Source organism: Salvelinus namaycush, chromosome 16 (assembly GCF_016432855.1).
Source record: "Salvelinus namaycush isolate Seneca chromosome 16, SaNama_1.0, whole genome shotgun sequence".
NCBI lineage: Eukaryota > Metazoa > Chordata > Actinopteri > Salmoniformes > Salmonidae > Salvelinus > Salvelinus namaycush.
This window is the reverse complement of record NC_052322.1, coordinates 40,878,596-40,905,676: the sequence shown is the minus strand read 5'-3', so window position 1 is coordinate 40,905,676 and position 27,081 is coordinate 40,878,596. Positions and strand designations below refer to the sequence as shown.

Sequence of the window (27,081 nt, the reverse complement as noted above, 5' to 3'; positions counted from 1 at the left end):
AACAAAGTCAAGGTATTGGAGTGGCCATCACAAAGCCCTGACCTCAATCCTATAGAAAATTTGTGGGCAGAACTGAAAAAGCGTGTGCGAGCAAGGATGCCTACAAACCTGACTCAGTTATAACAGCTCTGTCAGGAGGAATGGGCCAAAATTCGCCCAACTTATTGTGGGAAGCTTGTGGAAGGCTACCCGAAACATTTGACCGAAGTTAAACAATTTAAAGGCAATGCTACCAAATACTAATTGAGTGTATGTAAACTTCTGACCCACTGGGAATGTGATGAAAGAAATAAAAGCTGAAATAAATCCTTCTCTCTAACATTATTCTGACATTTCACATTCTTAAAATAAAGTGGTGATCCTAACCAACCTAAGACAGGGCATTTTTACTAGGATGAAATGTCAGAAATTGTGAAAAACTGAGTTTAAATGTATTTGGCTAAGGTGTATGTAAACTTCCAACTTCAACTGTATAAAAAAAAAAGACATGTTTTATAGCCAAAACATGTTTTATTGATAGAATCATTAGAGAAAGATCCCTGGTTGTTACAATCAGTATAAAGCATCTGTAACCCTGGAAAGCACCATCAGAATGAACGTAATGAGTACAATGTGTAGTGTAGACCTTTCACCGGGTGTTACCATTACTTGGTCCATAATGTTTAGCTCAAGAATATTCAAAGTACTTTCTTTCTCTTCATATTATGATCACATTAATCACAATTTAGATGATGAAACTATACGGCTGTTTAATATCTTTCTAAATAAAAAGGTATTCGATCATTTCTGAACGGCAGTACCCATAGCCCTTGTTTAATCATAGGCGGAACCTTTTCATGAAGAAAAGTTGAAAATAAGGATTAGTGTTGCTAAATGACAGGCAAAAATCAATGTGTTTCAACAGTTTCATATTTGATATAGGACCAGATAACGTGCCATCCTTCAGAAGGTGTAATTCCAAAGCTATAAACTAATGCAGATGATCTAATCACAGATGACTTAGTGCAGGTAGTCTACAGTACCCTCAGTGCTTTGGCCTGACCCTCACACCGTTATTATACAGATTAACATCCTGTTGTTAGCATGCTAGAGCTATCATAGGGTTAGCATGCTAGAGCTAATGGTATCGTCACAGAGACAGGTGCTGGGTCACCCAGAGAGCGATGTTCATGAAGCCATCAGACTCCGCGTCCACCTTGGACAGGGAGTGGTTGTTCCCAGGGTACCATAGCAACCTGAAAGAAAGGCATCCAGGCGGAGTTAAGAACCTAGAGTCAGCGATGCATGAAGTAAACAACAACAACATCGGGCTGACAAGAAAGACCAACTAAGAAAGACCATGGAAGCGTGAGGCTAAACTTCTGTTTTGGTGCTGCAGCTATCACGTTTATAGGAGATTGAAATTCACCCTTGCACATGCAAAGATACTGTGTAATACTGAGTGCATTATCTTGCGTAGCATTCATCTGCGGTTCATCCCACTGCTCGTGGCAACGTCAAATCACTGAGTCTCAGTTTAAGACAGTATCTTTTTTTTTTTTTTTTTTGAAAATAGGAAGAGGAGAATCTGTTTTTGGCAAGCACCCCCATTAACTGGTTAGCTGTTGATTACCTTTACTTAACGCATACGAAGTACTTCACTGTCTTTATTCTGATATGTGACCACCACACCACTAAATACTACATTACCCAGCAGCCAACAGCACAAAGGCAGTTTACTCACCGCACTGGGACTTGTAGTGCCTTCAAGGCTCTGTAGTACTCAATTCCCTGCTTAGGGGGCACACGCTTATCATCCTCTCCCAGAGTCAGCAACACAGGAGTCTTCACCTGAATGGCGACGACAGTCACATACATTGTTACAGTCAACACACAGACACAAGGCCCAGAAAAACAAGGGTAGAGAGACAGCAAAGCTTTTTTCACCTGCATTGGATCAGTAAACTAACAGAATGTGAAACACACAGTCCGCTGGATAACACACACACACCTGTTTGACATGTTTGATAGGAGACTTGTTTAACATCTGCTCCCAGACTGCAGGGTCAGGCAGGCAATCTGTACTGTAGTTATAGCCAGCCTCCACCATACACCTGAAACACACCCACACGTTGGTTAACCACACCTTAGAGAGAAAAGGGAACAAAAAACAAATAGTATGGATTCTATCATATCTAGTTTCCCTTTTTGTTCTTTGAATTACTTTCTGCTTCCTCTCCATAGAGAGACACAGACGACACATCCCGGCAAGCCTATACAACCCCCCTAAGACTGAAGTGTGTATGTTTCTCTCTCTATCCACCAACCTGAAAGTAAATGTCCTGGATGTCAAGCCTATGTGGTAATAACTAAGTAGATGATACCTGTATCAAGACACTCAGTGTCCTGGCACTGAAACAAAACATGAAGCGGACCGAACTTCTTTAGGAAAACCTAATGTTGGAAACATGTTGTCATCCAGAGTCACATGTATTTATTTTCCAAGCTATAGCACACAATATTTTACATACATCAGGTTTTTAAAGGATTCCTTGCTATTGAAAATATACTGTGATACTTGTATCGTCCCTATGAGTTAGCGGATGTTTGTGTGTGCATGGTAGTGAGAAAGTGTGATTGTACCAGTCTGGGATGTCGGTGCTCCCGATCATGGAGGCCAGGTTGATGACGGGGTTCCGAGCCACGCAGGCCTTGTAGAACTCTGGGTACTGGCCAATTAGATGACAGGCCACGAATCCGCCGTGGGAACCCCCGGCAACCGCAACCTTCTGCTCGTCAAACGCCCCGCCCCTCAGAACACTCTCCACTGCAAACTAGAGCCAGAAACAACAGCATGATGAAAGAGAGTGAGGGTAGAGAGAGAAGTGAGAGAAAGTACACGGGAGGAAGCAGAGAGGTTCGAGAGGGGAGATGACAGAGACTACAAAAATACTGTGAAAATGAAACGTCAGAGTCAGACAGAGACTGATTCTAGGGCTGAATACTATAGACCAGGGATGCACAATATTCGGTGAACTTATCGGAATCGGTCGCTATTAGCTAAAAATGCCAACATCGGTATTGGCCGATGTCTAGTTTAACGCCGATGTGCAAAACCGATGTCAAAGCTGTCGTGCATACCTATATAACGTAGGTACATGACGTCATGACGCCACGTAAAATGTTGTGCTACACGTGCAACACAGCATTCCTAACTTAGCCCACAACGTCTGCTGTGTGGATCGAGCAGTCAACAAGTCGAGCAGTCATTTGAAATGGAATTCATTGTCCTTGACAATCAACCGTTCTGTCGTGGGTGATGTTGGCTTTCGCCGACTGGTCGAGCACCAGTACACACTACTAAGTGCGCTATTTTTCCAGATGTTGCCCTACCGGAGTTACTAAGTAATAGCGTCACTGCTATTAGCTTCAAGACTGACATTTGGACCAGCGATGTCAGCCCCATGAGCATGACGAGTCTGACAGAACAGTGGGTCGTCAAGGATTTCGTACCGCATGCTCAGAATGTGCTGGTTGTCATACCGCTGCTGCCATTTCAATGGCATTTGAGAACATGTCTGAAACATGAACACACTACCTGACTCCATTCAAACAACTGACTGGAGAAATAAGCTCATCAACTGCGCCTGCAGCAGACGTGATGCCCTCTGTCATGGCATTGAAACGCCTGCTCAACAAAACTGCACACAGGCTGTGAACAAGCGATTCGGTGGCATTCTCTCTTTACTGTGTAGGCGAAAAATGTAATATCTGTGCATCACTACTATAGACTATTAAGCCACACAATGATCTGAAAAGACTGTGTGGTGTAACTCGTGTTTCTGTACCTGAACATCCTTGACGTCTTGAGTGCCCACATTACCAGGTAGAGAGAGGATACTGTCCTGCCCGTAGCCTATGGAGCCGCGGTAGTTCACTGAAAGGACACAAGTGAGGTACAAGTGAACATTTCAACCCCCCAACAGCTTCCCCTGTTGACACTAATCTTGCTCAACCAGAAATGTTTTTTGTTCGAATGGAGCTATTATTAAGTCACTCCCCAAAAATTATTTTGAGGTAGGGTGGCATTTTACCTTTTTTTTTTTTTTTTTTTTTTAGTCATTTAGCAGACGCTCTTATCCAGAGCGACTTACAGTAGAGTGCATACATTTTATTACATTTTACATACTGAGACAAGGATATCCCTACCGGCCAAACCCTCCCTAACCCGGACGACGCTATGCCAATTGTGCGTCGCCCCACGGACCTCCCGGTCGCGGCCAGCTGCGACAGAGCCTGGGCGCGAACCCAGAGACTCTGGTGGCGCAGCTAGCACTGCGATGCAGTGCCCTAGACCACTGCGCCACCCGGGAGGCACCTTCAGCCCCACTCTCCCCTACACACTGGGTGGCATTTTACCTTCAGCCCCACTCTCCCCTACACACTGGGTGGCATTTTACCTTCAGCCCCACTCTCCCCTACACACTGGGTGGCATTTTACCTTCAGCCCCACTCTCCCCTACACACTGGGTGGCATTTTACCTTCAGCCCCACTCTCCCCTACACACTGGGTGGCATTTTACCTTCAGCCCCACTCTCCCCTACACACTGGGTGGCATTTGACCTTCAGCCCCACTCTCCCCTACACACTGGGTGGCATTTTACCTTCAGCCCCACTCTCCCCTACACACTGGGTGGCATTTTACCTTCAGCCCCACTCTCCCCTACACACTGGGTGGCATTTGACCTTCAGCCCCACTCTCCCCTACACACTGGGTGGCATTTGACCTTCAGCCCCACTCTCCCCTACACACTGGGTGGCATTTGACCTTCAGCCCCACTCTCCCCTACACACTGGGTGGCATTTTACCTTCAGCCCCACTCTCCCCTACACACTGGGTGGCATTTTACCTTCAGCCCCACTCTCCCCACACACTGGGTGGCATTTTACCTTCAGCCCCACTCTCCCCTACACACTGGGTGGCATTTGACCTTCAGCCCCACTCTCCCCTACACACTGGGTGGCATTTTACCTTCAGCCCCACACACTGGGTGGCATTTTACCTTCAGCCCCACACACTGGGTGGCATTTTACCTTCAGCCCCACACACTGGGTGGCATTTTACCTTCAGCCCCACTCTCCCCTACACACTGGGTGGCATTTTACCTTCAGCCCCACTCTCCCCTACACACTGGGTGGCATTTTACCTTCAGCCCCACTCTCCCCTACACACTGGGTGGCATTTGATCTTCAGCCCCACTCTCCCCTACACACTGGGTGGCATTTGACCTTCAGCCCCACTCTCCCCTACACACTGGGTGGCATTTGACCTTCAGCCCCACTCTCCCCTACACACTGGGTGGCATTTGACCTTCAGCCCCACTCTCCCCTACACACTGGGTGGCATTTGACCTTCAGCCCCACTCTCCCCTACACACTGGGTGGCATTTGACCTTCAGCCCCACTCTCCCCTACACACTGGGTGGCATTTGACCTTCAGCCCCACTCTCCCCTACACACTGGGTGGCATTTGACCTTCAGCCCCACTCTCCCCTACACACTGGGTGGCATTTGACCTTCAGCCCCACTCTCCCCTACACACTGGGTGGCATTTGACCTTCAGCCCCACTCTCCCCTACACACTGGGTGGCATTTGACCTTCAGCCCCACTCTCCCCTACACACTGGGTGGCATTTGACCTTCAGCCCCACTCTCCCCACACACTGCAAATTGCAGAGCGGTAATGTGCTTAATGATGCCATCGCTATAAACATTCCCTCCCTATGGCACTTATAACTTGAATGTACCTCAAGAGGAATATTTCTCTCACATAGAACACACAAGCAGACTAGGTAAATACATAAACTATTCTATGGGGTTGTCAGATTTGTTTTATTCATTACTTGTTTTGCTTGCAGAGGAAAAGTAAATGTGGACTGTTGTAGCATCTTCAAAGTGCACCTCGGCAGAAATATGTTTTCACGTTTCAGATTTTTTGGGTGTGGCGGCAATGATTTTGCCATGGCGTAGCGTGACGACTGCAATGGAAACACTGTTACCATGTCAGTGTTAAAACACCATAGTAAGCTACGCCTGTGATCCCTGGTAGCAACACTGACTACCTGCTCCTGTAGCTAGTTTCCTCTACTGGAGTCAAACACACTGGCTCGGTGTAGACAATATGGTGTGGGGGAAAAGGCTGTTCATCAGAACGTCTGTGTATGCCAACCTGATGCAGTACAAAATTATAACAATTAAACAACAAAAAAAATGACATTTTGAGTGTGGATCCAACTTTAATAAATCGGCCTGTGGCTTGATGATCCCTCTCTAACCCCTAACCAATCCCACTGCGCACAGTCACCAGTTCCACATCTAGTTTTGATTTACATTTGATTGAGTTGTCAACTAACTGGAATTCAAATTGATAAAAACAAAAAAAATTACCAACTCACTGGATCAAAAAAGACAAGACAAAAACACAAAATTCCTTCACATTGATGACTTTTTGCTAAGCCAATCAGTTTTCCACAATGATTCAACGTCACCACATTGTTTCCACGTCAAGATTTTCAATCTATTATGCAGATAGACATAATAAACTGTAGCTCTACTCACCCAGTAGGATGGCAAATCCCATCCTGCACAGCACTGAGGAAGACAGCAGCCAGTCTGCTACAATCACAGAGTGAGGACCACCTGAGAGAGAGAGAGAGGGAGATAGAGACAGAGAGAGAGAGAGAGAGAGAGAGAGAGGAGAGAGGAGAGAATGTAGCTACACATACAACAAGCTCCGGGGTGAAGTTTCCCCTAGGTACAGATCTAGGATCAGCTTCCCATCCCCCAACCGTTAGAGGGGGAAAGTCCAAACTGACCCAAGATCAGCATCTATGAGCAACTTCACCCTACTCCCCACAACTAAGCAGAGGCGCACACACACACACACACACACACACACACACACACACACACACACACACACACACACACACACACACACACACACACACACACACACACACACACACACACACTACATGGTGTGTAACTTACCATGTGGGGTGACTATGAGTGGCAGTTTCACTCCCTCCTTCACATCCTTTGGTTTCAGCAGGAGGGCATCAAAGTCCAGACCAGCTACATAACAAGGATAATATTAAATCACATTTTATTTGTCACATACACAGGTTTAGAAGATGTTACTGCAGGTGTAGCAAAATGCTTGTGGATTCAGACACATAGGAGAGGATTTACTGATAATTGACATGCTAGAGAGAAAAAGTCCAACTGTCAGAGTGGATGTTCTTACGGTATTGGCTGTTGTCCTGCTCTGGGGGTGGGGTGAAGTTGAGGATCTGCCAATCGATATCAGGCTGGGTCTGAGACTCCTCCAGCATGACCCAGTCCACCTCCTCACTAGAACCACCCAGTGGCAGGAAGCCCACCCTCTAGCCACAGAAAATTAGGTAATTAATAACAAAACAATAGACAATGGGCATTAAACAGACGTTACTATCCAAAGCGAGACATTTCAATAATGTGTCTATTTTACTGCAAAGCATTGTCAAGTAATACATAACGTTTATTGAGTATGTATATGTGTGGGCGTGTCTACATTACCAGGCTGGGGGGGCAGTTAGGGGAAGACCAGCTGACCACCATCAGGTTTCTCTCGATGGTCAGCAATGACCAGCTGCCCCCTGGAGACTCTACAGGGGAACACCACAACAACGTTAGGACGTCAGTCAGAGCGTTACAACAGCAACAACAGCCCTAGAGCTTTACAACTCAGAGACCGGATGTTTGTGGACGGACTAGGGGGCAGGGGACTGTGACTCCACTCACTTGATGTCAGAGAGGTGACGCTCCCTGTGGTCGTTTCCACCAACAGCAGATCCTACAGGAGACAAAACATGTCAATATGATTTGATTGTGGCCATACATATGGCAGAATTAATTGTACTAATTATCTATCATCAGTGTCTAGGGGTGGTTACCTTGCGGCTGCCCTGTGGACAGGAGACCAGGATGTGCTGGCTGTCAGCTGACCAGCACAGAGGAGACAGAGACGAGCTGTAGATCCCGGCAAAGCCATCTTGAACACACAAACAGTTAGGATAAAGAGAATACACTCGCAAAGTGCCTGTAATTATTTGAACAAATTCTACTTTACAACAAAGAAACATTTCCTTACCCTCCCTGGGCCTCTTTACCACGTCCACCACCACAGAGGTCCTCTTGGTGTACCAGTCATACTACAACACACAGCCATCAACTCAAGACAGGAGGTATATTCCAATAGTATTCAAATCATTTCTCTAATTGGGAGCAGTTGGATATGTTTTTCTCACTCACTCACCATACAAAGCCTGCTACACTGCTGATGAGGTCCGTAGACAGCACACTCCAGATAGATAATCCTGCACTGGTCTGGGCTGAGCTTGGGGGAACACACAGCACTGGAGCCTGATGAAAGCTGCTCTGAGAGAGGGAAACACAAACAGACTTCTAGAAAATACTATTGGTCATGTATAGCTCAGAGTGAAATACACTTACCACACTGTCCCCCAGTCAGGTCAACATAGAACAAGGAGGACCTGAATTAGAAAACACAGGGAGGGAGAGAGTGAGAGGCCTTTACTGGATTTAACAGCTGCTACTTATAACCACCACTCTGACCTGACGAATCACAGTGCTCACCTGCGGTTGGGCGAGTATTTGAGGCCCAGTCTGAAGGGCTCATGCCACCAGCCCACGAACACCACGCCTGTGTCACTCGGAGCCCAAAACCCCTGCGGACACAAGTTAGAACACTGGTACAGCACATATATACATCGCAACACACACACACGCAGAAGTGGCACCCAGCAACACACACACAGGGTACTGACCTGGCCTGGCGAGATGTTATCTGGGACTCCCTCTAGCACAGAGACGTTGCTTCCCTCGATGTCCAACACACACAGCACAGGAGAACTCTTACTGACCAAGGTCTCCCCCCAGTCCTCGTAAAACACAAACTGCTCCCCCTGCAGGACGGGAGGAGCAAACACACAGTATGGTGAACCAAGACGTTTTAGTTAAAAGCAGGGGAACAGTTTATCATTGGATCAATCCTCCTCCTTACCTTTGTGGTCTCCTCCTCCTTGCCCATTTTCACCCCCTCCTCTTCATCAGCAAGAGAACAGGACTCAGGAGACACTGACTGTATAGTAGAGATGGAAGGGAAATAGACCAAGTGAGGAAATCACTAACACATTTTGCAGTGAAGTTCATTAGCACTGCATTGTGCTCATGTTTAAACTTTAGGTGTGTGTGTTTTGAAGGCCAGACCTGGAAGAAGGACTCTGCCTTGAGTCTCTTTCTCTCAGCCACATACAGCAAGTGAGTTTCAGAGTGGGACCACACCAGGCAGCCAAACTGGTCTGGGAACAGATATAAATGAACAGGTGGGTCAACCAAAGAATGTGCCTGATATACTTTGGTGTTAAGGCCTTCCCACGCTGTACGTCAGATTCAGTATTTTATGACTATTACATGTCACACTGTGCAATGTTACCAAATTAATATCTTGCTATCAACCTGGCCAGATTGTACGATTTGCTTCAGTTCCCTCATCACATTCTGTGACTGGCTTGCAAGGCTACGTAAGCTGATGTAGGCTACGTCAACTGCAGAGGTGGATTTGACCGGAGCATGTGCCAGCACCAGTAGGGCATGCCTCCCTCTATGCTTTTTTTTTTTTTTTTTTTTAAATATAAAAAAAATTCTCCCCTTTTCTCCCCAATTTTCGTGGTATCCAATCGCTAGTAATTACTATCTTGTCTCATCGCTACAACTCCCGTACGGGCTCGGGAGAGACGAAGGTCGAAAGCCATGCGTCCTCCGAAGCACAACCCAACCAAGCCACACTGCTTCTTAACACAGCGCGCCTCCAACCCGGAAGCCAGCCGCACCAATGTGTCGGAGGAAACACCGTGCACCCGCCCCCCTCGGTTAGCGCGCACTGCGCCCAGCCCGCCACAGGAGTCGCTGGAGCGCGATGAGACAAGGATATCCCTACCGGCCAAACCCTCCCTAACCCGGACGACGCTAAGCCAACTGTGCGTCGCCCCACGGACCTCCCGGTCGCGGCCGGCTGCGACAGAGCCTGGGCGCGAACCCAGAGACTCTGGTGGCGCAGCTAGCACTGCGATGCAGTGCTCTAGACCACTGCGCCACCCGGGAGGCCCTCTCCTCCCTCTATGCTTATGGGCGAGTGAAGAGAACTGCAGCGGTGGATTTGACCGGAGCATGTGCCAGCACCAGTAGGGCATGCCTCCCTCTATGCTTATGGCCGAGTGAAGAGAACTGCAGCGGTGGATTTGACCGGAGCATGTGCCAGCACAAGTAGGGCATGCCTCCCTCTATGCTTATGGGCGAGTGAAGAAAGTTCAGAAAAACAAAGTATGCATCTTAGAAATAATTCACACAAACTTTATATGTCCGAACTCCAAATCAAATCGGCTTCCTAAGAATAACAGTTGCGGTGGTATTATTTTGATTCAGCGATTTTCCCCAAGGCGTGTACATTTTGTCTGGGACGGCCAAATCGTGGCATAAGACGGCACAAATGGTGCAGTCTGTTCGGGTTTTCAAGGAAAACAACAGGTTATTGTGTGCCAGTAACAGAAGAACTTCAGGAAGTCTCTCATATACAGAGACATTACATTGGTGTCTCACCGTCTTCATAGACCTTTCCATGTTTCTTCAAGGCTGTCAGGTTGATGCTCTTCACTTTGATGTTCTTACTCCAGATCTGAGGGGTCACCGAATGGAGGAGGGGTTAAAGGGAAAAGAGGGTCAGCTGTCAATCAAAATGAGCGAAAGAGGTTTAGGATATAGGTGCAGGGGGGTTGCCCCAACATAGGCACTTATCCAAGGTCAGTTGTGCAGACAGATGGAGAAAGATAAAGAGAGAGAGAGACAGACGGAGAGACAGACAGATAGATAGGAGACAGACAGAGAGAAAGCGCGAGAGAGAGAGAGAGACCCTCACCTCCAGAAACTGTTTGTCCTCTCCTTTGATGTTGCTCTCTCTCACCACCGCTTTCATGTCTCCTGATGGAGAGTCTTTACTCAGCAACCTGACACAGAGAAAACATGAAATCAACCACACACACACAGAACACACTCATGTGTCAAACTGTCAAATGTTCACATACTCTCCATTGATCTCTGTGCAGTTTCCTGAGGGTCCAGAGTAGACCACCGACTTGTCGTCGTGAAACACAATGTACTGCCGACAGAACTTGACATTCTCGTTCCTCTCCAGATCCCGCTGACTCCATTCTAGGGGACACAGAATAAAAGGCATGAAAACCCAAACACAGACCGACGAACAGAGAGACACAGACAGACTGACACACACACACCTGTGTAGATGTTGCTGTATTTTCCTCCATACTGTGATGTTATGACTGGCCCTACGTCAGCTCGGGTCAGGGAGGGAAACAGGCTCAACTCCCGGTAGAGTTTGGAGATGTCTTCCGGATTAGTCATTACCTTTCCACACACAACAGATGAGGAACTTGCACATCGCGTCAGGGATAAACAATGTCTCACAACCCGCATTGATGAGTTCATCTTTTACTGGTTGTCTCTCTTGACCCTGGACTGAGACAATAGTGGTCGACTGGCTTGTTTACTAATTGCAATAGTCAGTGCAGCATGCAATTCCTCTGTCTCACTACATAAGTAACAATGAAATCATTATTAACACTGACAGGCTTTGTGACAAAACAAGATGCAAGGTTATCTAGCTAAGGAATATGACTCTTGTTGGTTACTGGCTAGTAAGTTCAGTAGCTATACAGTTGGCTGGCTAGCTAATTATTCTAAAATAACAACCTCCTATCACTCCCTAGTGAAAACTAATATTATTCTAGTTTTAAATTATTGTTTGTTAAGTTGAGCACACTATATCCAACATAACTAGAGTTGCTTACTTGACTGACCAGGAAGTGCTTTCTGCGCGTCACCATAAGAAAGCTACCAGAGCTAGCTAAACCATGACTGTCTAATACTACACCGCAGACATTATAGCCCGTATCTCTGCCTACACGAGCTGGAAAATAAATAGTTAGCATTTCAAATTCACTACACTAGGTGGAAAGAAAGATAGCGAACATACGGTAGCTACTTAGATTAACGTAGCTAGCTAACTAACGTTAGTACATAATGGGAAGTTGGACAAGCAAGTAGCTAGGTTAGCAAGGTAGTACATAATGGGAAGTTGGACAAGCAAGTAGCTAGCTTTGTGTAAAAGCTCACATTAAATTTAAATAAACTGGAATTTAACACACTGATAGCTATTTAAAACTTACTTGGGACTCCATCGCGGCTCTGACTGATCAACAGCTCTGCGTGTAGTCTCGTTTTTTTTCTGTGATATTAGGCAGGGTACACCATGGTTGCCATGTTGTTAGTTTTCCTGTAAATTGGGATAATTTGACAATGACTGCGTTGGATGGGAGCGGATCACTTTTGTCAAATCGGTCACCGCCTTTCAGTGTGTTGCATTTTGGCAGTGGTGGAAAAAGTACCCAATTGTCATTCTTGAGTAAAAGTATAGATACCTTAATAGAAAGTCACTGAAGTAAAAGTGGAAGTAACCCAGTAAAATACTACTTGAGTAAAAGTCTAAAAGTATTTGGTTCGAAATATACTTAAGTATCAAAAGTAAAAGTATAAATAATTTCAAATGTCTTATAATAAGCAAAGCAGATGGCCCCTTTTTCTTGTTTTTAAAATGTACAGATAGCCAGGGGCACTCTCCAACACTCAGACATAATTTATAAAAGATGCATGTGTTTAGTAAGTCTGCAAGTTCAGAGGCAGTAGGGATGACCAGGGATATTCTCTTGATAAGTGTGTGAAATTGACAATTTTCCTGTCCTGCTAAGCATTCAAAAAATACCTTTGGGTGTCAGGGAAAATGTAGGGAGTAAATAGTACGTTATTTTCTTTAGGAATGTAGTGAAGTAAAAGTTTCTCAAAATATAAATAGTAAAGTACAGACACCCCCCAAAAACTACTTAAATTGTACTTTAAAGTAGTTTTACTTAAGTACTTTACACCACTGCATTTTAGGGATACATATTTTCGTTCTTCCGCCTACATATCGACAGCATGAACTTTACAAAAATAATGTGATCAAAGGTCATGCAGTTTTGACTACACGTTTCTGCAGTGGCTTTTCATCAACTTCATCCTGCAGCTGTAGCGGACATGAGTCGGTCACGATGCGGTGATAAGATAGCCCGCCTTCGAACTTCAAAATCAGTGTCTGCCCTCAGCCTAAGAGAGCAGTTCCTCTTTGTCACGTCGGTTGCGCCCGTGGGAGACTTAGGTTCATATCCCCCGTGTTACACATACTGTGGGAGGGTCTATTGTCAACCAATCTTTAGTGTTTTTGTTTGACCCACACGAACGTAACCAAAGACATGACTACAACCGGAACCAACTTTGATATTTGAGGCTCTCTCTCTGGTTATACATGTACACATATATGATTTTAGTTTGTGAGTGTATGATAAGGTTGTTGGAGACATGTTTATTTCGACATTATATTTTTTTTAAACACTGCCATCTGAGCTTTGCTGTTGGACGACCAAATTAGTGTCCTTCTTTCGGCGATCACAGATGCACCTCCCCAGACTTGAATCCTCGACTTTCGTCTGCAGTTGGTTGCTTCAGCCTTACCAATTAAAACAAGCCCATTGAGAAACATCTATCCAGGGTTGCCAGGTCAAGTTCAGTTTCTACAAAATGACCATAAACTTGCCCAAAACGCCTGAAAAGGAGCCCAATTTTTTTTTCATAGCAAAAGATTTGCCCTATCTATACAATAAACCCATGTTTCCTTAACGGTATCGAGCCAATTAAGAATGAATATCATAGTAATGACATTAGAAACAACATTTGGTATAACCTCAAAATAATAATTATTGCAAGCTATGACAAAATAAAGGAATTTGAATATGTGGCAAGAGAAAATATAATTTTCCCTTATTAAACTCGCCAGATAATTTTCCATCAATGGATGTCAATTCAACTCGTTTGATTGCTGTGATTAAGCAATAAGGCACCAGGGGGTATGGCATATGGCCAGATGCAATGCAAAGTGCCTGGATACAGCCATTAGCAGTGGTAGATTGGCCATGTACCACAACCCCCGGGTGCCTTATTGCTATTATAAACTGGTTACCAATGTAATTAGAACAGTAAAAAGTAATGTTTTGTCATACCGGTGTTATATGGTCTGATGTACCACGGCTTTCAGCCAATCAGCATTCAGAGCTCAAACCAGGTTTATAATTGTAAATAAATCCCCTTTGTGCATGTGCATAACTATAGATAACTCCGACAGAAGAGTTTGAGTGATGAAAGTTGGACAGAGGATCTCGAAATCTCTGAGCAAGAAACATTTGGATGAACATAAAAAAAACTAACATCTAGGCTATTTTCTGGCAATTGTGCTGTTATTATGTGCCAGATGTTAAGACTGCAAATCGTTATAAATGGCCCATTTGCGAGACTGACTTGTCATTTCAATAGACAGTCTATAGACTAAAATCTTGGTTTATGCCCAAATTTTGCCATAGTTTTCTTAGAGAAAGACAAGATGCCTACGTCTCATTTAGGCCTACATCTAATTTAATATAGTCTACAGTAGCCTAGACAAGATGTAGGCAAGATGTAAACTGAACAATTTAGCAGCTTGCTTAGTTCATTCAGATGAATTCATTCACCATGAATAGCGAGGCGATTTCACAATAAAAAGTGCTTGTGTTTCCCAAATAGCCTGCTGGAATAGGCTACTGAGGATGTGGTCATAATTTAAATCACTGAATTAAATCACTGACTCCAGTGATATCATCATTTCAACATATTTATCGTATCAAATGGTAGCCTACAATGGCATATACATGAATAGCCTACTTGATGGCCAACAGAAGCAAATGTATAATTCTCCACATTTAGCCTAATGTCAGTTTCATTGAGGACTTTCCCCATAAAAAGAGCCACGCGAGGGAGTTCCATAAATTCTATTTCAAATGTCCACTAGGGCAGCCGCCAATTACTGAGCATGCACTTAGCTTGATACCGTTTTCTTTAAGCAGTCAACATTAGAATGCAGTTTAAACCACCTCCGAACGGATTTATGTAATGCGCTCAGTCATTTTCCAGTGCTTTGTCTGCATTATTTCTTGATGTGCATCAGTTCTAGCGTATGCATGTTTTATGGAAAAAGGTTTGGAAATAGGTGTCTCCATAATGACAATTTAAATAGCCTGACCAGTGTTGCCAACTCCTCAGTAAGGAAAGTAGCTATTGGCTGTCCTAAAAGTTGCTAGAAGTCGCTAAATGACGTCATCACCTAATTTGCATAATTGGCCATGTGCATGTAATTGTGATGGATGCTGTAGGAGAGAGGAATAACATCGTGGGAGAGACAAAAAGTGAGTAAAAAACACCCCAAATATGTTTCAAACTACAAAATGAATTTTCTTCTGTCGATTCTTGTTTTTTTTTATGTCACAATTGCCAACCCTCCTCTTTTATCCGGGCTTGGGACCGGAAAAAGTGACCCAAAAGAGACACTCTGGCGGAGTTACTTATTTTTAAATTTTTGTAATTTTTGTTTTTTAGTTTAGTTTCCTTAATTTGGTTTGGTTTTTAACCTTGTGGTCCACTTAGGAGCCTACAACAAGTCACAGTAAAACATGATTTTTTTTTACCATAATATTTTTTTTGTAAACAATCTACATTAACAATCTAAATGGACCAAAAAGAGACAATAGAAAAAACTGTTAATGTCAATGTGAGAAAATTATGGTAACTAGTCTGGCCCTAATTCAGGTTAATAGTTTTTTTTTTTCTAGACCCCCCTCCACACACACACACAGGCTGTGCTGGCTCACAGAAAGAGTGGGTCATTGTCATTTTGGTCAAGGCTCTCTTAAATGAGTAAGCAGCTGATGTGCCAAAAAGCTGCAAAACATTATCAGGCAGCTGGTGCTCATAGCAAGCCTCACCAGACAGCTTCAGCCCATATCGAATGTACAGGATGGAGTTAAGGGTCTGCAAGGACATCCGATTTCTAAGTTTGCTTTTTACCACACTCATCTGGCTGAATACTCTCTTGACTTCAGCATTCGAGTGTGGCGAGGACAACACAGACACAGCAGCCATGGCAAGTTCTTGAAACGGGTTGATATCAGCTGCATCCATGAACTTCCAAATCTCACTCCAGAAGCCCAGTGTGTTTTTTGTCTCATTCCATTTACTAAGATGGATGGCACGCCATTGCTGGACAATCTTGTCTATCTCTGCAGGGGATATCTATTTTCTCCAGGGCTCTTATTGTGCTTTAGAGTTTCCTCCACATTGAAAACTGACATGTACTGCAATGCTTCGATATTGTTCGACAGTCTCACCCTCAACTCATTAGTGAGGGAGATGGTGAAGGCTACACATCGCTTTCGGACATTGTTTTCATCCTCAGGCGCAAGGTGGAGCTCAGCTGTCTTTGACTCAAAAAGGTAACCAAGGTACGGTTTGGGACTGATGTATCCATCTATTGGCCCTTTGAGTACATCAACATTTGCCAGTGGATTCAGCACCCTGCTGCTCATAGACTTGATCAGGCTAACCAAGCTGTCAAGTAGCTTAAGAGAATCTACTTGCTCTCCCTCAAAATCCTTGATGGCTAACTGTACCTCACCCAGCACTGACTTCAAAAAAGTCAGATACAATATGTTTTGAGGATCACTGTACTGGGAGTATAAAACCTCAGCCATGTAGCAGTGTTCACTGGACTTGGTGGCGGTGAAATGCAGCCTAAGCTCCTCCCACTGGTCCAAAATGCGTGAAACCGCGGGTTCAATGGAGAGCCAACGTGTGGCACACACCTTGGTTATCTGTAAAGGTTTCTCCCCACAGTTGATGGTCTCATATATGGCCTTGTAGGCCTCCCTGCGCTTTGGAGACACTGAAAACCAGTTATAAGTCTCTCGTACCAAGTACTCCACACTATGGGGGATGGTGTCATTGGAAGCATGACTTACAGCAAGCTGCAGAGAGTGGCACACACAGCGAATAAGAACCAGATATTTGAGGCCATACTCCTCCTTCAGAACTTTATGGACCCCATTGTTAATCCCCGTCATAACAGAGGCAGTGTCAGTCCCTATCCCCAGGAGTCTCTCTTTTTTAAGACAACACTTCTCGAGGAAAGCCACAACAGCACAGGGCTATAGATTTGGCATCTCCTCCCTCCAACTTAATAAGCCCCAGAAATGTTGATACAATTATCTGCTTGGTGTCACTAAAGTACCTTATCACAACCCCCAGGTACTTAGAAACACTTACATCCGTGGACTCATCGAGGAGGAGGCTGAAACGCTGGTCACCCACATCTGCGACCAACTTTTTCAGAAAGTATGGTGCTAGAACACCATTAATCATTTCTGTGCACTTTGTCCTGTGCATTTTGAAGTGGGTAGCAGCAGTGGAGTCTGAGAAAGCAGCTCTACATGCTTCTCCAATGTGATCACATGCCAGCATGGAACAGTGTTCAGCGATAGCTAATGCCATGGTGGCCTCAGCCTTTTTTGCAGTCTATTTTTTTTAACCATAAACGGCAGCTTGTTTTGGGTGGAACTGTTATAAGGCTTTGCCTTTTGAGTATGTTTTTGAGTTGTCATGTGTTTTTTTACATCACTGTTTGGCGTAGAAATCCGCCTTACAATACAGGCAGTATGCCCGTGTATCATCTCCAATAAACGGCTTCAACCAGAATTTGAATTCAGTGTTTGATTCCCACTCCTTTCTGTATTTTTGAGTGTACAGTTTAGACTGAGACATGATGAGCTAGCCAGCTAGATGTTTAGCTTATGTCACAGAGAGGCACACACACAGTGGACAAGGTGAGTAAGTGACTGAGGCTGTGTGAGTCAAATGCAGTGATTTATTTTAGACAAAGAACATTTTACATTTACATCCCGCCCTGAATGTAAGCCAGGGCTGGATCAGCCAGTGGCGGCTTCCCGCATGCGCAATTCATTTGCAGTCTGGACGCAGAGGGGTGAACATCTCCTGCTCTGACTGCAGCTGGGAGGGACTGCTGCCCGAGGACTGGGCCGCCTGTGAGTGCTTTGGGACAGGGGTGGGGCCCACGGTAGCACCCGCTGCTCGTTGAGAAGAGTAAGAACGATATGTGCTTCCACGTCAGAGTCTCCAAAAGTCTCCAATAACACTAGAAAAAGTCCCTAGATTTGTCGCTTGTCGATTTAAAAAAAATGTGTCGCTAGAGGGGTCTGAATACTCGCTAAAGTTGAACACTGCCTACCACCTGCCGTCCCTAGGAGGGGTGCGTCACTTGAGTGGGTTGAGTCACTTACGTGATCTTCCTGTCTGGGTTGGCGCCCCCCCTTGGGTTGTGCCGTGGCGGAGATCTTTGTGGGCTATACTCGGCCTTGTCTCAGGATGGTAAGTTGGTGGTTAAAGGTATCCCTCTAGTGGTGTGGGGGCTGTGCCTTGGCAAAGTGGGTGGGGTTATATCCTTCCTGTTTGGCCCTGTCCGGGGGTATCATCGGATGGGGCCACAGTGTCTCCTGACCCCTCCTGTCTCAGCCTCCAGTATTTATGCTGCATTAGTTTGTGTTGGGGGGCTAGGGTCAGTTTGTTATATCTGGAGTACTTCTGTCTTATCCGGTGTCCTGTGTGAATTTAAGTATGCTCTCTAATTCTCTCTTTCTCTCTCTCTCTCGGAGGACCTGTGCCCTAGGACCATGCCTCAGGACGATCTGACATGATGACTCCTTGCTGTCCCCAGTCCACCTGGCCGTGCTGCTGCTCCAGTTTCAACTCTTCTGCCTGCGGCTATGGAACCCGGACCTGTTCACCGGACGTGCTACCTGTCCCAGACCTGCTGTTTTCAACTCTCTAGAGACCGCAGGAGCGGTAGAGATACTCTTAATGATCGGCTATGAAAAGCCAACTGACATTTACTCCTGAGGTGCTGCACCCTCGACAACTACTGTGATTATTATTATTATTTGACCATGCTGGTCATTTATGAACATTTGAACATCTTGTCCATGTTCTGTTATAATCTCCACCCGGCACAGCCAGAAGAGGACTGGCCACCCCTCATAGCCTGGTTCCTCTCTAGGTTTATTCCTAGATTTTGGCCTTTCTAGGGAGTTTTTCCTAGCCACCGTGCTTCTACACCTGCATTGCTTGCTGTTTGGGGTTTTAGGCTGGGTTTCTGTACAGCACTTTGAGATATCAGCTGATGTAAGAAGGGCTATATAAATAAATTTGATTTGATAAAAAGTTGTCACAACGTGCGCGCGTGCTGCTGTCTCGCCTTTCGCTCACGTAACTCAGCCAATAACTGTAGTGCTCCCCCCCCACCACACTCTGCAACAGCCTGCCTCAATGCCTGACAGTCAGTAGCAGGCCACGGTGAAATATATACACTGCTCAAAAAAATAAAGGGAACACTTAAACAACACAATGTAACTCCAAGTCAATCACACTTCTGTGAAATCAAACTGTCCACTTAGGAAGCAACACTGATTGACAATAAATTTCACATGCTGTTGTGCAAATGGAATAGACAAAAGGTGGAAATTATAGGCAATTAGCAAGACACCCCCAATAAAGGAGTGATTCTGCAGGTGGTGACCACAGACCACTTCTCAGTTCCTACGCTTCCTGGCTGATGTTTTGGTCACTTTTGAATGCTGGTGGTGCTTTCACTCTAGTGGTAGCATGAGACGGAGTCTACAACCCACACAAGTGGCTCAGGTAGTGCAGCTCATCCAGGATGGCACATCAATGCGAGCTGTGGCAAGAAGGTTTGCTGTGTCTGTCAGCGTAGTGTCCAGAGCATGGAGGCGCTACCAGGAGACAGGCCAGTACATCAGGAGACGTGGAGGAGGCCGTAGGAGGGCAACAACCCAGCAGCAGGACCGCTACCTCTGCCTTTATGCAAGGAGGAGCACTGCCAGAGCCCTGCAAAATGACCTCCAGCAGGCCACAAATGTGCATGTGTCTGCTCAAACGGTCAGAAACAGACTCCATGAGGGTGGTATGAGGGCCCGACGTCCACAGGTGGGGGTAGTGCTTACAGCCCAACACCGTGCAGGACGTTTGGCATTTGCCAGAGAACACCAAGATTGGCAAATTCGCCACTGGCGCCCTGTGCTCTTCACAGATGAAAGCAGGTTCACACTGAGCACATGAGCACATGGGACAGACGTGACAGAGTCTGGAGACGCCGTGGAGAACGTTCTGCTGCCTGCAACATCCTCCAGCATGACCGGTTTGGCGGTGGGTCAGTCATGGTGTGGGGTGGCATTTCTTTGTGGGGCCGCACAGCCCTCCATGTGCTCGCCAGAGGTAGCCTGACTGCCATTAGGTACCGAGATGAGATCCTCAGACCCCTTGTGAGACCATATGCTGACACATGCACATTTGTGGCCTGCTGGAGGTCATTTTGCAGGGCTCTGGCAGTGCTCCTCCTTGCACAAAGGCGGAGGTAGCGGTCCTGCTGCTGGGTTGTTGCCCTCCTACGGCCTCCTCCACGTCTCCTGATGTACTGACCTGTCTCCTGGTAGCGCCTCCATGCTCTGGACACTACGCTGACAGACACAGCAAACCTTCTTGCCACAGCTTGCATTGATGTGCCATCCTGGATGAGCTGCACTACCTGAGCCACTTGTGTGGGTTGTAGACTCCGTCTCATGCTACCACTAGAGTGAGAGCACCGCCAGCATTCAAAAGAGACCAAAACATCAGCCATGAAGCATAGGAACTGAGAAGTGGTCTCTGGTCACCACCTGAAGAATCACTCCTTTATTGGGGGTGTCTTGCTAATTGCCTATAATTTCCACCTTTTGTCTATTCCATTTGCACAACAGCATGTGAAATGTATTGTCAATCAGTGTTGCTTCCTAAGTGGACAGTTTTATTTCACAGAAGTGTGATTGACTTGGAGTTACATTGTGTTGTTTAAGTGTTCCCTTTATTTTTTTGAGCAGTGTATATATATTGTTATGAGAAATGCCATGGCGTAACTTAGAAATAGCCCAAAACAGTCAGCAGTAGGCCACAGTGAACTATATATATTGCTTTGAGAAATGCCATGGCGGCCACGGTGTAACTTAGAAAGAGCCCAAAACCCGCAACCAGTACATTTTCTCCCCGCGACATCGTTTTAAATGTAGCCCAATTTCAGGAAAACAGCGAACATGGCAACACTGCACCAATCGGATAAATGTGGCCACTCCTCTCTTGATGCAAAAACATGTTGGGGGCTAGTTTTCAGGTCTTGTTCGTTGGATTTCAGTATTCAGAAATGTTGTAAAAACGGGCAACCCTGGGGTAATAGCACGTGATTCAGATCCGACGCCCTCCGCTGGTTAAAATAAGTAGGTACCTGAACCTTACTAATGCACATTTTGAATTACAGCATTTGAACAGCAACAAAATAACACCAGGTTCAGTTCTTTCATGTGAGGAGTAGATATATACAAAATAATTCCGTAATTTTACTATGATTTCACTTCCACCCCCTGGGTTTTGTTATGATGTTGGTGTTAGTCAGCTGAGTGTTCTGTCTGTGGGTAGGTGGGGTCACACAACAAGCCAAGATGGCCGATTTTGAGGAGCCGCTATCAGAAGAAGAGAAGGTAACGATATTACGATTTTATTCACAAGTAACTCTATTATTCTATTCTAAAGTTACTGTGTGTCACCGGTTGTTGAATGGTCAACAGTAAACGGGTACTATATTTTAGAGCTACTAGCGTTCGCTCTCAGTAAAGAGACGATTCACTTGAGTGGCTAGCTAACTATGCTAACGTTAGCCTGAACCTCACTGGCCAACTTTTACTGGCTAGAAATTGTAACTATTAGTAGTTATATAACTATTTAGCTATGTACAGGAATAAAGTTCCAGTGTGTTTAATGGAAACTCATGATCCTACATTTTGGATATGGTTAGATCTGTGGGGACAATTCAGGAAGTAGCTAACGTTAGCTGTTAGGCAAAATAAAACGTTGATACCGTTTCTAGCAGTGCTAGCTAGTTACATACCTACATCAGAGGTTTTCTAGGTCAAACAGATACAGTTGCAGCTCAGATGCTTCTGCTAGCTATAGACGCCATAAAGAAAGGACGTGCATACACACACCCGACACTTTAATGTACACCCGACACTTTACTGGTGAAAGTGGGTGCGAGTGCTTAACTGGAGTACAGTGCTATGGCCCTGTCCAGAAACAAACAACCCTAGGATGGCCTATTCCCTACCCCCAACCCTCTAGGACTTTACTGCACGCATCCACTGTGTGTGACGACAAAACATATTTTTTTGTCCACTTCGTCCTCAGAAATGTTGCCATATAGTGACTATATCAGATCTACACAAGAGTCTAGTGGTTGTTTCTGTACGGGGAGGAAATTGGGTATGCCCTGTGTGGAATGCAGCTCAGGTTCCGGGCATGAGAATCTGTAAAGACTGGTAGTTTCCATAGAAACCGGATAAGCAGCAATCTCTTGAGGCTGGCCATGCAACTGCATCTGTTGGGTCAAAATCAGTGGCACTGGTTTCTAATGACCAGGATTTGTGTTTAATGTGTTTATAAATGAACTTAGGCTACCTAATGCTATTTTCCAGTGTGTTGTCCATCCATTAGCCTAAAGTATCAGTTTACGCCACTCTCACAATCTCCTCAAGTAGGCGCCTCTGTGAACATCATAGACAGAACACAGTCTGAATCTCTATGCATGGTTTACTGGGATTACAATTTAGAAAAGTCTTCCTAGCTCAATACTATTTTCCCCACTCAGTCTGATCTAATCTAGAACATTTCTAAATTAAATTGATGTAGGTCTAGTAGGATACTGATTCGTCCTCTCTCCACAGGTCCGCATAGCAGCAAACTTCGTTACCCATGCACCCCCTGGAGAGTTCAACGAAGTTTTCAATGGTGAGAAGGTTTTGTTTTCCACTAGAAAGAATGGAGAATAGCCTACAATCACATTGTTGTTTAAATGGTGCCATGTAGTTTGTGAGTGTAAGGGTTTCTTGACTAAAGGTGAATGTGTGTTTTGTGTAGTTTGCTAAATGACTGACTAGTTGTTGATGTATTGTAAGATAGTGGATCCGTGGCTTAAAGGGTTATTGGAAGGTAGACAGACAGCTTCTTAAAGTGCAAGATTTTTGTTCACAGGTGAAGGATGCAAGGCCAAGGTAGGGCAGGAGTCCACATTTACAGGTGAAGGATGCATGGCCAAGGTAGAGCAAGAGTCCACATTTACAGGTGAAGGATGCATGGCCAAGGTAGAGCAAGAGTCCACATTTACAGGTGAAGGATGCAAGGCCAAGGTAGAGCAAGAGTCCACATTTACAGGTGAAGGATGCAAGGCCAAGGTAGAGCAAGAGTCCACATTTACAGGTGAAGGATACAAGGCCAAGGTAGGGCAAGAGTCCACATTTACAGGTGAAGGATGCAAGGCCAAGGTAGGGCAAGAGTCCACATTTACAGGTGAAGGATGCAAGGCCAAGGTAGGGCAAGAGTCCACATTTACAGGTGAATAGATAATAAGATGTAGGATAATGACAAAATAGATTGTATTTACAAAACCTAACAAAAGTTGACTTTAACAGCTAAAAAGTCTTACAAGCTAAGTGTTGGGTTTACAGACTGACAAGTTGATGTTGATGTATGCTTTTGCGTTCCAGATGTGCGGCTTCTCCTCAACAATGACAACCTGCTCAGGGAGGGAGCGGCTCAGTGAGTAGCACCCTATCATGATGTGATGTCTACATTTTGAAACAACCACACATCATTACTTATCATTAGTCATCATTATTGGTGTAGGAGTCTGTAAAGATCCTGTGTTCTATTTCATTCTGTGTTCTCTCTCCCCAGTGCTTTTGCCCAGTACAACATGGATCAGTTCACCCCTGCCAAACTTGAGGGCTATGATGAACAGGTAAGAGTGATATAAGGCTGAGTTTATCTGGAGCCGCAGTCTGATGATCACACTATATTTACTGCTATTGTCAAATGTAGTCTGTGTAGTACAGTTTAGTACAGTTTACGAAACAAACTGTGTGTCAACAACAACAGTTAACAATCCTCTCCCCTCACTCTCTCTCCCCTCCCCCTCCTTCAGGTTCTGATTACAGAGCATGGGGACCTGGGTCAGGGGAGGTTCCTGGACCCTCGGAACCGGGTGTCGTTCCGCTTCGACCACCTGAGGAAGGAGGTGAGCGATGTGCAGCCATACGACGGAGACAGCTCCCTGAGAGCTTGGAGAGAGGCTTGCGACACTGCACTCAGCGCATACGTTAAAGAGCACTACCCCAGCGGAGTCTGCACGGTAAACCCCCCCCCCCCCCACACACACATTCATAACCACGTATGAATACACAACCACACTCACTCATCACATACATCAGAGTACTACCCCAGAGTCTGTATGATACTGCACACACTTGCATCAAAGAACAGAAACAAAATTGTGCTGCTAACACCGTTAACCCTGACCCTTGTGATATCGCCACTGTATGACAATTCTTCAAGCCGCTAATCATGAAATCCGTATTCGCTGCAGGTATATGGGAAAACAGTTGATGGCCAGCAAACCATCATTGCCTGCATTGAGGGACACCAGTTTCAACCCAAAAACTTCTGGTACAGTTCCAACGGCATCATTATACATTGGTCTTTACAAGTTCAGAATGTTATGTGACTTAATCTCTTTCACACACACTTCTTCTGCCTTTTCTCTCAGGAATGGGCGCTGTAGGTCAGAGTGGAAGTTCACCATTGGTCAGTCTACTGCTCATGTAGTGGGTGTGTTGAAGATACAGGTGGGTAATCGTGATATTTGCTACAGAAACAAATGCCGACGATAATAATTAAACACCCAAAGTCTAGTAATTAAACAGACTCTCTCTCTCTCTCTAGGTGCACTACTATGAGGATGGTAATGTGCAGTTGGTCAGCCATAAGGAAGTGGAGGAGTCTATAACAGTGACTGTGAGTGGACATAACATTGATTCTGTTCAGTAACAGCCAATTAGAACCCATTTTGCTTAAGTGTCTTCACTCTATCCCTTTAATGTAAACATGAGAAGGAAGCAAACTGTAAGTACCAACTTCTGCCATTATGTTGTATAACCGGTATACTGAACAGGTTAGGTCAGTTCAGGTTATGGTCAATTACCTGTGTGAGAAAGGCGACTCTAAAATAATTTGTCAACAGAATGAGAGCCAGACTGCCAAGGAGTTTGTGGATATCATTGAGAATGCTGAAAATGATTACCAGGTAATTTACCTCACCCTTTTCAATGGACGTGTGTGTTCTGTTCTTTATGGCTGTCTATACTTCTCTTGTAAAATCTCCTCCTGTTGCTCCTCCCCTTCCTGTAGACGGCGATCAGTGAGAACTACCAGACTATGTCTGACACCACCTTCAAGGCCCTACGCCGCCAGCTGCCCGTCACCCGCACCAAGATCGACTGGAACAAGATCCTCAGCTACAAGATTGGCAAGGAGATGCAGAATGCATAGAGGAGCAGAGAGACACACCGCTGGGCTGGCAACACACGCTCGCACAAGGACTAACCAAAGCTTATATATATATATATTGTAGTCTGGGGCAAAGAAAAAATAAAACAAACCAAGCTGCAGATTGACAGTCTGTTGGGCACAGTTCTGTATTGTTTAAAGAAGCTTTGGTTTTGGAGAAAAAGGACATTAAGTGTCTTGAGTTACAGGAGGAGAGTTTGAGTCTGCTAAAGGGGTACTGAGTTTCATGTTGTAATGTTGACACTCTTGAACAGCTGCACCAAGACCCCAGGTTGAATGATTTTACAATGCATCCTTCCTTCTGTCCTTGATGTAGGAAACACTCCTTATTCTTATCCAATCACTTACAGATCAGTGATTACCTCAAGAAAGGAAGGATGCATGTAGAAATAATTTAAACACCAAGCAGGGGACGTTTTCCAATGCATGTTCATATCAGCACCATTTCTCCCCTTAACAGGACTGGTCCTCGATATAGTCAGTTTTGAGGGAACTGTTTACTTTTTTTTCTGCTGTACTCTTCCACTTCCTGTTGTGTGTCCTCTGCTTGAGCCAATGAAGGATACCATGGCTGAAAGACTGTAGCATAACCACCTCTGTTTCTGAATCAATTCTCTTCTGTCTTTCCTTGGCAACAACAACCATTGCTGTGTCCTTTCTCTTTTGTTGAAGGAAAACCATACAAATAAATGTCTTTCCTATGCTAAAGAACTCCATACATGCAAAGCTCCCCTTTCTCCCATGTATACACGCAGAGCTATATTTTGCTATGCAGGTTTTAATTTAATCTTAGGCTCAGCCCATCTGTAATATTCACACATGTGTTTAGGTACCTTAAACTATACACAGCCATTTCAGTACTTAGTTTAAACCAGGGGCTTTGTTCAGGAGGGTCCAATGTTACAAAATGTTCAATTAGAAATGCATTGTGTAGGGCAGACACACTTCTCTGTCATGCTGAATAAAGACTTGTGTGCTCTATACTGTAAATATCTATCTCCAAACCATGCTTCCCACAGAACACACCCCTGTTCAGCCACAACATGCACCTACTCAATATTACCATAGGCTGACTCGAGATCAGTTATTCTGTGCTGTGTTTAACCTTCACGCTGACTAGCTCTGTACTCGAATGCGACGTTCAGGACTGTACTGCCCCATTCTGTTGTACAAATAAAATAATTGATCATCTTGGCCTGGTTGTTGTTTTCCTCAGGCATTGTATTGCTGGATTCATCACTTTGTACAAAGTCCAGCAGCAGTGGGAGCTGTCATAGACTGGTCTCTACCTCAATCTGTCTTTCTGCGATTCCTTGCATCTTATCTCCTTGCCTCCTTTCCAGGTGTATTGGAGGTTCCCCCTTTTTTCCAATGTGCTTTGCGAAGGAAGCGAGGAGAGGAATCAATGTAAGATGAATAGAGAAAGAGACAGTCTTGAC

At 45.1% G+C, this 27,081-nt stretch overlaps 2 protein-coding genes across 2 annotated transcripts; one reads left to right on the top strand and one right to left on the bottom strand.

Annotated features, from left to right (window-relative positions):
- Positions 1-487: 487 nt before the first annotated feature.
- On the bottom strand, positions 488-12,475 carry apeh (acylaminoacyl-peptide hydrolase). Its single transcript, XM_039011255.1, has 23 exons — positions 12,346-12,475; positions 11,395-11,524; positions 11,185-11,311; positions 11,019-11,106; positions 10,703-10,778; positions 9,314-9,405; positions 9,108-9,185; positions 8,872-9,009; positions 8,681-8,772; positions 8,537-8,577; positions 8,340-8,461; positions 8,175-8,235; positions 7,978-8,075; positions 7,826-7,877; positions 7,601-7,689; positions 7,290-7,428; positions 7,034-7,117; positions 6,599-6,679; positions 3,828-3,916; positions 2,623-2,813; positions 1,991-2,093; positions 1,724-1,830; positions 488-1,235 (listed from the first exon to the last, which is right to left on the bottom strand). The coding sequence occupies exons 1-23, from the start codon at positions 12,355-12,357 to the stop codon at positions 1,130-1,132; spliced, it is 2,196 nt and encodes a 731-aa protein (XP_038867183.1). The 5' UTR covers positions 12,358-12,475; the 3' UTR covers positions 488-1,129.
- Positions 12,476-21,446: 8,971 nt separating this feature from the next.
- Positions 21,447-26,836, top strand: LOC120061444 (F-actin-capping protein subunit alpha-1-like). Its single transcript, XM_039011254.1, has 11 exons — positions 21,447-21,465; positions 21,665-21,726; positions 22,966-23,029; positions 23,785-23,836; positions 23,975-24,038; positions 24,222-24,428; positions 24,663-24,742; positions 24,843-24,921; positions 25,019-25,090; positions 25,317-25,379; positions 25,484-26,836. Exons 2-11 carry the CDS (start codon positions 21,688-21,690, stop codon positions 25,622-25,624), a joined length of 861 nt encoding a protein of 286 aa, XP_038867182.1. The 5' UTR covers positions 21,447-21,465; positions 21,665-21,687; the 3' UTR covers positions 25,625-26,836.
- Positions 26,837-27,081: the final 245 nt, after the last annotated feature.